The sequence below is a fragment of the Carassius carassius genome, chromosome 39 (assembly GCF_963082965.1).
Source record: "Carassius carassius chromosome 39, fCarCar2.1, whole genome shotgun sequence".
In the NCBI taxonomy this organism is placed as follows: domain Eukaryota; kingdom Metazoa; phylum Chordata; class Actinopteri; order Cypriniformes; family Cyprinidae; genus Carassius; species Carassius carassius.
In genome coordinates this window covers 26931860-26944115 of record NC_081793.1, presented here as the reverse complement: position 1 = coordinate 26944115, position 12256 = coordinate 26931860, and the positions used below count along the sequence as shown (strand labels likewise).

The 12256-nt window shown below is 34.6% G+C and overlaps 1 protein-coding gene across 3 annotated transcripts in view; it reads left to right on the top strand.

The window, feature by feature from the left end:
- Nucleotides 1-7154, top strand: part of LOC132121715 (dedicator of cytokinesis protein 1-like) — a 216444-nt gene extending 209290 nt beyond the window's left edge. For all 3 annotated transcript variants that reach the window (XM_059531438.1, XM_059531437.1, XM_059531436.1), the window contains exons 49-52: nt 2303-2501; nt 3852-4017; nt 5545-5696; nt 6954-7154. In XM_059531438.1, coding sequence (XP_059387421.1) covers nt 2303-2501; nt 3852-4017; nt 5545-5696; nt 6954-7049 — 613 coding nt within the window. In that variant the 3' untranslated portion in view covers nt 7050-7154. The remainder of the gene's footprint in view (nt 1-2302; nt 2502-3851; nt 4018-5544; nt 5697-6953) is intronic.
- The last annotated feature ends 5102 nt before the right edge of the window (nt 7155-12256 follow it).

Genomic DNA, 12256 nt, shown 5'->3' with positions numbered 1-12256 from the left:
TCCCAGACTGTTAAACAGTAGCATAAACACATAGTATTTCATATTCATATTAAATAATGTTTAATGAAAAGCATATGAAACATATTTTACGATGTGTTTAAAGCTCAAATAATAGTAATTTTCATTCTATATTTATAATATATAATTGTTTTTTTTTTTTTACTATTGCAAAGTGTAGAACTTGTTTAATGAAAGAACTAAATGTAAATGTTTAATCAAAAATATAGATATAAAGTATGTTTTTGAAATATTTTACAAATGCAACACATTTTATTTAAACTATATATTCATATTTATACATCTAAAATAAGAAAAATGTTAATTGTTAATTTAAAATAAATATTTTAACGGTTAATTGAGCTAATAAGTACAACTAATGTCTGAATGTAAATCTCTCTCTTGTGATATCAGCATGATCACTGGAACAGCAGTATTAGTGAGCACTGATGCAGACCTCTGTTGACACTGATGTATTTTCTTCTTATAGCCGTTGGAGGACTAGTACAGAACATTTCCTCGGTTAGAGTGACTTTTCTGGTTTCCATAATGCAGCTCTTTGTCATTTCCATCTCGTCTCTCTGTGGGTGTTCTGTTCCCATTCACACTCTTACAGCCGTAATGCACCGAATCACCTGCTGTTTCTCCAAGAAGATCGTCTTATTGCACTTTGAGAAGTTCCTTCAGTTCAGACAGAATCAGCTGATCCAGTCAGATGGGTTTAGATGTGTAAAATGGATATAAATCCACTGTAAAGCACGTTGTGCTTACCCTGTCTGTCAGGTTAGTGGCACAGATGCCAGCCAGAAGCATCATGTTTGAAGAAAGTGATTGATTGTAGCAGCGATGCCCTCCGCTGGTGTTTTAATGTGAAGGGCAGCACTTCATGAGAGCTTTCATTTGATTACTTAATCCAGCTCATTAAAGTGCTTTGATTCGCTTGAGCCAGAGATTCTGCTTCGCTTTTTCATTGCTTCGCACTTTACAAAACTGCCTGCGAGTCTGATTATCGGCCAGGTCAGCAGATATGAAAACACACTCTCACACACTTTAAATGCAGCGATATTCACTTTTACCGGCGTGTGTTTTTGCATGGATGATGTAAGATTTCTCTCCAGCATCGCTGCGTTTTTAAGAAACTAGTTTGTTCTGAGCTTTGGACCAGAAATCCAATAGTGATGACAGTTTTTCTGTGCAGAGGCGAGCTGTCTGGGTTCTAACAAATACACTTACTGTGGTTTTCATTTACTTTCTGAAATGGCAGATAAGGATGGATTTGGTGTGAGAGCGTTTCGAGTCAGTGCTGCTGCATCTTACCTTCATCTATCATGTGCTGCTGTGCTTTGCAAACTTGAACATTTGGTTTCCTGTGATTTATTAAACACTGTTATTGCAGATTTTTGTGGATTTAAATGTTACTTGAGTATCATTAGCTTGGTTTGCACAATGTTTTCCCAAAAAAGGAAAATTTATAATTGTGTGTTAATGCATCATTTAGACTAAAAAAACTTGTTTAATGGAAAAAATGTATAAATATTTTATGAAAAACATTAAATAAAACATACTAAAAATATTTCTGCCGATTTTATTTATTATTAAATTATTTTGTTTTAATTACTTTAATATTACTATATTCAAATTACGAAATTCTTTCTTCAGAAAATGTGTTTAAAGAAAAAAGAAAATATAAATGGTATATTAAAAATATATAAAATATATTTCAGACATATTTTAAAAATGCAAAGAATTTAATTTCAGTATAAATATATATAATTAATTTTGTTATACTAATAAAATGCATATGAAAAACTGTTGTATAAAACTAGAAAATGAAGATTTTCTTATATAAAGTTATTTAATAAGTAAATAAGTTTATTTAAATTTGAAATGTATTTTCATTTGAATGTTTTTATTACTCTTTTTCATTGATTGGTTGATTTACGGTGAGGCCTGTGAAAACATTAGCTAAGTACAAATATGAACAGCTCATCTGACCAAGCCAGCAGAAAAAAATAATATCCCTAAGATTGAGCCCTGATCTCTGAAATAACATGTTATAAAAATAGAATGTATCATTTTCAGTTAATAATCACGGTTGGTTGCCATGACACTTCAGACTGTACACCAGAAACCTGCTTTTGAGTTTAAAGTTGGAGCTAAATGTCAAATGAGTGCTAATATTTGCTCAAGACCTCATAAGAGCTTCTCTGTGATATTAAAGAGCCCAGCAGTCTTCTCCAACACAACACAGTTTTCTCTGTCCTCCTCTCCTCCTCTGATTCTTCTTCTCTCTCTCATCTGATAGATTTGCCCTGGAGCCTCTCTTACCAAAGAAGCTGCACTCCAAGTCTCAGGATAAACTGGATCGAGACGAACCTGAGAAAGACAGGAAGGAGAAGAAGAAAGAGAAGAGGAACAGCAAACACCAGGAGCTGTTTGATAAGGAGCTGAAGACGGCTGAGATCCCGCTGCAGCCCAGCGAGGCGGTCATTCTGTCAGAGACCGTGAGTATCTGTCCACACAAACACAAGTAAAGACTTGACTCCAGAATCAGTCACTGAAAGTAGACCTACTGCATCAAACATCCAGTCACAACCAGAAGTAGAAACCGAAGACAAAATGTTTGCTTTTGCAACATATCTGGCTCGCATTTAATATTAATATTTACTAAAATTAAAATGAAAACAGAAAATGTCAAAACAAAAGCTAATTCCAAATCTTAATAAATACTATAATATTAATAGTAAATATGATAAAACAGTAAAATGACACTGATTTCCTGAAACGTGATGGTGTTCTTGACAGTGTGTGATGTTCACATGATTTGATGCAGTGTAAACTGAAAGACTCATTTGTGTGCTTTCCATTTGAATGAATCCTTCCTGGAGCAGTTCTTCTCATCTTTTAGTTTCTGTGTTTGAGGCTGTGTGTGAAATGAGGCACGCGTCTGAATCAGCACTTCAAGCTCTTTGATTATGAATACAGAATGTGCTCTTGAACAAACAGCACATAAGAAGAACCAGTTGACCCATTAAGAGCCTCTCTGAACTGTGTAACCCCACCGCTCTGAATAAAGAAAAAACTAGCCCTGGACCTTCTGCATAGTTTGTCTTGTATAAATCATCATAATGACCTTGACCCTTTCTATAGTCTGCTGACCTCTTGGATTCACATTCAGCCGATAAAACACGAGCTAAATAATCTGATTTACTGCCCGATTAATCTGTCATATGGATTACAAGCCCACCTTCTTCATATTTGACATCTTTAACAAGCGTTTTTTATTTGTTAATGTCTTGATCTGATGAAGGACAAAGAATATAAATGTTTAAATAAATGTATGTTGTTGTTTTGTTTTTTTTACATTTGTTAATATTTTATTTTCCTATTGCAAATGATTTTTTTTTGTATAAAACTTCCTTAATGAGAAAACTAAATAGAAATGTTTAATACAAAATATATATGAAGTATATTTCTGACATATTAAAATATTTATTTTAATTTCATTAGCGATTCTGAGCAGCAGTTTACACTGCAGAGGGGTTTCTAAATGTTCCAAATTTGTAAGAATGTAGAATTGGATGTTACATTTTAATGCACATTTAATGCACAACTGTAATAATTCATAAGCCTGCTGAATCATGCATTAGATAAACCTGTATGCTCATGGAACAGGACCTGAACAGTTTGAATTGCTGTTCTTTACTCGTTACGCCTTATTATTGTATCCATCCATTTCACTTTCTATTTCCATGGTCACGTTTAGTCTTGATTCATGGAAACATTTCATTAGTGATCCTCAGAAAGCGCGGTTCTCTCTGTAATGTTTATCGGTCATGTTTTCCTCTCTCCAGATCAGTCCGTTGAGGCCCCAGAGGCCCAAGAGTCAGGTGATCAACTTGCTGGGTGAGAAAAGGCTCTCTGTGTCTCCAGCAGCTCCTGCCAACCCGTCTGTGCCCAGCGTCCCACCTCCCATCACGCCCCGGGCCAAACTGCACTTCAGCTTACTGTCTGGATCCAGTATGTCATACTTCACACTGATCTGCCATTTCCCCCTCGAGTTTTATTTCGAAACATGATGAAACTAGGCCAGTTTTACTAAAGCAAGCAGGGATAAATAGTTGACAAGTTGATAGCTGATAAATTTACAACATTAACTTAAATGTACAAAAAGATCTGCCTATTTTGGGAAGAAAGCCACTCCAAAACATTCATATATAATTGAAGATCCAGAGCTGACGTTTGAATAAATGAAGCTGGAAGACTGCTGTAAATAGGAGAAAATCTGCATGGAGATATCTAATCAATCACACATCTGCTCACCTGCATGCCTACAGCAGTCGGCATATCTGAAATAATAATAAATAAAAACAACTGTAATGCAGCAGAAGTAGTTTTGGCATCACATATTGTCCTCTGGTGTTGTTTCATCAACAACAACAACAATTCATTATATTTTAGCTTCTGGAACAAATAGAGCTCTTGATAATTATCCAAGACCTTCAGTCTGATTCACATTTATCATTTAAAAGTTTGGGGTCGATAAGATTCTTTACACGTCTTTGGGAGAACTTACTTATGCTTACCAATTAATTTGATTCTTAATACAGTAAAACGATAATATTGTGAAATACTAGCATTTAAAAAAAAGTTTTGTATTTGAATACATTTTTAAAATGTATTTTAAAACTTTCTCTGATGAATAGATAGTCCAAAAGAACATAAATTATTCTACATTTCTTTACTTTCATTTTTGATTGACTAAATACATCATTTCTATTAATTTCTATAGAAACATCTTCCTGATATATATATATATATAGTTTAATTTGCATACTATTTATTTTCATTTTAATTTTAGTTCTGTTTATGACTTTATTTAATTTGTAAACAAAAACAAAGAGTATTTCTCTTTCTATAAATTTTTTTTCTTCATTTTCCCCATGGAAATGAAAGGCTTGCTGTGATCATTTATTTCTCCCACATTACCGACTTGTCTATAAAACATATATCAGGACAAACTTTCAAGGACTTATGGACCCAGAAAAACCTTTACCATTTTTATCATGTAAAGAATCTCTTCTAGAACTGTACTCAATCTTGTCTTTTGTTTAAGTTGAATTTGATCAATTGTTTAATTTGTGTCTGCCATTTAAATACAACCAAACATTCTTGCACAGTAAAGCACTCCCTGAGAATCCGCGATCTGCTCTGTAGTGTGATGACACACAAGCGTAACGCAGCGGTGTGAAGCGCAGGACTCTGGGAGGCTGCAGAGGTGTTAAAGAACGCATGAAAGCATGTCTGAACAGATCTCCCACTCGCCGCGTGTGAAGATGTGTAATGGATTCAGGCTTTGCGAGGCATTTGCTCTCCCATGGGTTCACCCACTGTCTGGATTAGGAGTTTGCATCGCATGTCGTCATCTGTGCTCGAATCACTGCGCAGGCCTCCTCAAACAACAGATTGAAGTGTTTTAAAAAGATTGTAACAATGTCAGGCATCATAATATTGATCTCAACAGAGCTTTGTCTTGTTTCTAAACAGATCTGGAGCTGAATGGGACGGGTTATGTAAATAAGGGCGAAACTCCGCCTCCACTTCCTGTCAAGAGCAGCATGGGTGACTATGGAAACCTGATGGACAACTCAGACCTGGCCAGTCCGACCACGCCCCCTCCTCCACTGCCACACCAGCGGGTATAACACATCACCCATATCCATCAAAGACCGTCATACATATTCCTGAAGCGGTTTACTGCTTGATCTTCATTTCCATTATCTGTACATGATCATTAGTGCTTAAAAATCCATTAAGAAGACGTAAGATTAGGATCGTCAGGTGCCTTCAGAGGCCAAACAAGCAGAAGTGTAGTATTATATTGAGGCTGTTTGTCAGTGTTCTGAATGCTGCCAGTGTGAGACTCTTCTCATCATGAATGGACAGTGTGTGAAGAGGGCAGGATGTGTGTGACGGTCCAACAGAGCTTGATCAGCTGCTCGTCTCTGTTCTCTCTGCTGGCTTTTGCTTTTTCAAGAAATCCCAGACACGGTTTAATGACTCATAACCTGAACTTCTCTGCAGCTGCTGGAAGTTCTGTCAAATGACAGAAGATCTTTGCTCTATGACTACTATTTTATGATACACTTATTGTTCAAAAGTTTAGGTCAGTAAGATTTTGTTAATGTTTCTGAAAGAAGTCTCTTATACTGTTATTGATCACATAAACAGTAAAAAAAAATTATATAAAAAATAATATTGCTCTTTCTATTTGAATATACTTTAAAATGTCATTTATTCCTGTGATGCATAGTTTAGTTTTCAGAAATCCTTCTGATGTGCTGATTGGGTGCACAAGAGACATTTTTTAATAATTTTATGGAAACCAAGAACAGCATTTATTTGAAACAGAAATCCTTTCATGTCTTTCAATGCATCCTTGCTGAATTTAAATAATAATTTCTTTAAAAAAAATACTGAACCCAAACGGTAGTTTATACAAAATGTTTCAATTTTCCTACTTTTTTCTCTTTATTTTATTTTCTTAGTATTAGGTCTTCTGTATTATTAATTCAATCATTTATTATCATTGCTCATAGTTACTTAAAGTTGAAGATTAGACAGATATTTAATAAAATAAATCTTTTACATTGATAATTTATTAAAAATAACTATATATTTGTGTGTGTGTGTGTGTATATATATATATATATATATATATATATATATATACACACTTATTTCATTCATTCATTGTTGCTTTCATATATCAGTCATATCATAGAGACTTTATTTTACTTTTATTGTTACTGCTTAAAGTTAGAAAATATAACTTTATTAACATTTTTCTATACAAATAAAGTATTTTATATTTATATTTTTCTATGTATTTATAATAAAATATAAAAATCACTCAAGTGTTTTAAAAACGTATTCTCTTTTCCTCATGTTTCCAGAACCTTCCGCCTCCGTTACCCAGCAAGACCCCTCCTCCTCCCCCTCCAAAGACCACTCGAAAGCAGACCTCCATTGATTCGGGAATTTTCCAATAAGCAAGAAGACGGCATTGTCAAACGGAGACATCCGCATCGGCCCTCTTCCAACGATTTTCCGTCAACCTCCCTGACAGTATGGCATGATGAATACCTGACCTCAGCCCGATCTGACCTCTGAGCCTCCACCCCGGTGACAGTACACGCTCACCGCAGAGAAGCAGACCTCTGCACACATAGATGCAGAGGAACTGGAGTCAGGGAATTCTGGGTATTTTTGGCAGATGGTGCATGTTTAACTAAACCTCCACTTGAGATGAATCGAGGGTTTTCTCTCTTTAGGCAGGAATGCACATTATCTTTGAGACACGTGACCAATTCAAACCATTTTGGTGACGCGTAATTTCCTCTTTCTCTCATTTTTACATGATATTTTTATCCTCAATATATACACATTTATGTACAGAGGTTTGTATATATGATTTTATTTTATTGTTTTCTTGAAAGTAAATTTTATCCTTTAATCGTTTTAATTCACCGTTTATAAAAATTGGCATTTTTATCCAAAAAGGAAAATCATTTAGTTTTTTTTTTTTTTAAAAGAGGGACAGTAAAGATATTCTTCCATGCATCTTTTATTGTTTTTATATTGTTGTTGTTGTTCATTCTCATTTGGAGTGATAAATGTCATTGTACCAATCAAGCATATAAACCACATAAAAGTATATCGATAACATTGACTGCTCCAAATCCACTACTGACTTCTGAATAAACCCAATCTATTTGTAAAGTGCCTCTCGTTTGATAGTAATTTAATCCAGTGCAATGTAGACATTTAGCAGATATCAAGTAATGTGATGTTAACCAGTGCAAAACTGCTCAACGCTGTCTGGATAGTCAGGTAAGTTGAGTTGAGTTCATTTATTAAATCACTGCTTGTTGAAACTGACTCATCAGCTCAGTGATCAAGTCCTTGAAACATGAAAATCTATGTTTTCCAATTAGGATTTCCAACTGGACTCTCATTCTGACGGCACCCATTCACTGCAAAGGATCCATTGGTGATCCAATCACATTTGTGAATGGGACATGCTAATGTAGTGCACGGCAGGAACGACCCGTGTGTGTTTATGTAAATGTGTGTTTGAGATGGTGCTGTTGGGTCACTGGGAACTGAAGAACGTGTGAAATGATCGAGAACGAGATAAACAGTCTCACGGTGTCTTTAATACCCGACTGAGCCAGTTTGCCACGATTCATCCCTGATTCATCCAGCTGAAGACTTCCTTTGAAAGGAAAGGACAAATTCAGGCGTTTCATGATCAAATCCAATCAGACTCTCAAGGCTGTGCTTCATATAAGTAGCTTAGTTTTTTCTTCAAAAGATATTTTCTGTTCTTTTTTTGTACTTAGTATCATTTTAGTCACACTGCTGTCAGAACTGAAATAAACCCAAAGTTATATTTTACGCTTCATTGAGCAGTAGAGCTGCATTCATTTAGAAGATGGTGCTTCCATGAAACAAATGACTTTGTTTTTATTTATTAGAGGATGCTGGGAAAATATCCTGCTGGACTGGCAGTTGTTTTTCCTTCATGTTAATTACAGAGTTATTGAGGCCTAATACAACAGCGGCAGCAAATTAAATTTAACTTTCTATTTAAACCAGAGGCAGAAAATAACTTAACTCAGTTATTCCCAAAAGATTTCCTTCTAAGTGAGAACTAATGTGATTTGCTCCTTGAATAGTCCAGTGAAACAAATTGCATGTCTTTACAAGTTTTTAAGAAGTTAATAATATTTTCTCATTTTCGTTTAGTTTAACTTGATCTAGGCCTACTAAAATAACCAAAACTGAAATTGAATGTATATAGATGTTAAAAAATAACTAATATAAATTACCCCCCTCCAAAAAAAATGAAATTACTCAAACATCAACAAAAATAAAAATGAAAAATATTAAAACAAATTCAAAATATTAATAAAAAAAACATAAAAATGCATTTTGTTGCTTGAATTAATTGTTAAGAATAAATAAAACTTATTTTATTTTTATTCTTCATTTAGTATAAATTGATGTACAAAAAATAGCTTAAATGAATTACATAGATATAGCTAACAACAAAACAGTGTTAATTTAAAATCAACTAAAATGAAAATGAAAAATATCAAATTAAAAACATTCAAAAATATTAATGAAAATTATAATATCTCCATGATAGAAAACAATGCTGGTGCAACTTTGATTTAAATGAACTAGAGCAATCTTGTTTTCTTGTGCCAAATATCGTGATTGTACAGTATTTGTTATTTTGTCTGGATCCACCATTGTTTAATGTTCTCTATAGACCGTTCTTAAAGCTCAAATGTTGACCGAATCTTGTGCCTGACATCCATATCGGTTCATCTTCAGAAATCTTTAGTGCCTCATTTTAAGTGTGTTTGATATACGTGTCAGATCCCAGGTGATGAAACCATCACCTTGCGAGAAAAGCTGATTACATTTGCTTAAGCAATTTACAAGGCCAGCAGTGAAATAGACATGGAGAACAAACCCAGTGTCATTTATGTGCTGAAATATCATCTCTGGTCAAGAAATCAATAACAGGCCGTAAGTCAGTGTGAAATGATGTCCTGGCACGGCTGATTGAGTATGCCACGTGTAATGTATTGCCTTCACTTCTGATTGACAATAAACAATAGTTGTAATGCAAAAGCAGAGCTTAGTCCAAAGCTGCACGCTAACCGTTTCAGACGTCGACCCGTATAAACATCTTATTACTGACAGATGCTTCGAGTCTCCTTTATTGAAATTCTTTTGCTGTTCTATGAATCACTTTGTGCTATTCTGATTTTAATATAACTGATATATATTCATACAGGAGGGGCCGAAGGCTAAATTGAATCCATATTTCACTGTGATTGTGTTTGGTCTCTGTGGTGTGGTGTATCACAGCCGGCTCTGATTGGAGGGGAACATCCTCCATTGAACCTCATCCGCAGCGTTCTCATAAACCTCGTCTGTGTACAGATACAGATACAAAAATTGGCTCGCTTGTGTAATCCTGGGGTGAATTTAGGTTGGCTTTTTGCCAACCGTCTCAATAAATCACTCACAGACCCAAATTCACCTTTCTCTAAATCACGAAAAAATCTGTTCAGCTCATATTTCTCCATGAAATTAATCCATTGATTGACTGGATGACATGCATGTTTTCTTCATTTATTGATGTATGCGTTTATGTATTATCATTATAATGTAAGTAATAATTGATGAGGGGCTGTTGAATTATTAGAAAATAATGCACAGCCCAGGTGATTCTTTTTCTTCATTATTCTAATAATGCACCTACCCGTCATCCGTTACTATTCTTTCTCTTATCGTTATTTTTTTATACATATTTGGGATTTGAAAGAAACATTTCTTATTCAAAAACTTTTTATTTACTATTTAATTTTTATTATATTTTAGATATATTAGTAAACACTGTCAAACTTCTTTTTTTGTGCACTGTTCTTTTAACAGGGTTTTCAGTGAAGTATGTCATTTTGGATAAATATTGTTTATGATTTTATTAATACTCTGAGTTAAGCCATTTGTGCTCACTCAGTTTTCTTCTGTATCAGTGCTGAATTATGAACGTCTGACATGGTAGATTTTCTCTTGTCTTGCAGGTATTGATCACCTCGTGGTGTTTTATGCAGGTCCCTTTACAGCAGCAGATCAGTGAGAAAAGCAAAGACAGACTCGTTTCCACAGCAGATCTCACTGTCTCAGCCGGTGGACTGAGTCCTTGGAGGGCCGAGGCCTATTTCTGAGTCATCTGTCCATTCTCTCATTTCCAGCAAGAGCTCAGCTTGAGCCTGAGGTTTGGAGAGCTTGAAGATCCCAGGGTACAGAAATAAAGGCCGAAACAATCCCACACAATCGTTTGTGGAATTTACCCAGAAAAAAATGTCTTAACGTCTGCGTTTTCAGAAGCTCTGCTACAAAACCTATTGAGCTGACTCGGTGCATACTGCCAACAGATGTTTTCTTAAAGGAGTAGTGCATTCAAAACCTAAATTTATTAAAAATATACTCACCCTCAGGCCATCCAAGATGTAGATCAGATTTGGAGAAATGTAGCGTTTTATCATTTGCTCCCCAATGGATCCTCTGCAGTGTATGGGTGCCATCAGAATAAGATTCCAAACAGTTGATAAAAACATCAAATACATTTTTTTTGGCTGTACTGTTCCTTTAAATGGAATGTAACCTCATAAATGAGTGATTTGTAATGTTTTATATTGGCAGTATTAACATCAATATACAGTATAGGTGACAAAATAGGAAGAATCGATGATTAAGGTGCATGCATTTACATCCTAAAAGTTAGCTAACTAGGTTTTAGAACAGCTCTAATGTTAGGCGTTCTGGCTGCCATAGTAGTTTATTTATAGTGTGATTCTGTTCTCAGGGATATTAATGCCATTTTTAATTTCTGTGGCATTTAAAGGGATTGTGTTTATTTAGCAAATTGCTCTTGGTGGTTCTATTGCAGTGATTAATAGCTTAAAGCAAACACTCATCCCACAGAATTCAAGAACAAATGTAATGTTTAAGTTGTGTAATGTTTATTAAATTGTGAGCAGAACTTCATGCTCGTGTCCACACATGCTTCTCAAGTTTAACTAACGAAAGGCTTCTGCTCGAGGCTCAGATGTCTGGAGACCTTGAGGCCCAAAGCCAGAATGACATGATAAAACTGTCTCCCGCTGCCTGGCTTGTGTTGTCATCTTTTCTTTACAGTTTATCATGATGTGCAACAAAACACAAAAGGTATTAATGATCAAAAAGTAAAATAAAAAAAATGCATAATCATCCCTACACATATCAAGTTTCTCAGCTAATTTCACTTGGGTTCAACTGGAATTATTATAAACTTGATTATATAAACTATGAACTTAGTATTTGAATTCCATTTTTTAGTTCTAGCATTTATCATTTTTGTTTGTTTTTATTTATTACATATTTCTAATTAGAAGTTTTTTATTTCAGTTTTAGTAATTTTATTTAATGAATTGTGAAATGTTATCAATTTAAATGTATAAGATTTCAATTGAAGAACATAATGTTTAATAGTCATAGTTTACAATACACTTTTAAAAATAAAGGTGCTTCACGATGCCATAGAAGAACCTTCAACATCTGAAAAACCTTTATGTTTCTCAAAGGATTCTTTGTGGCAAAAGAAGGTTCTTCAGATTATAAAAAGGTAAGAAAG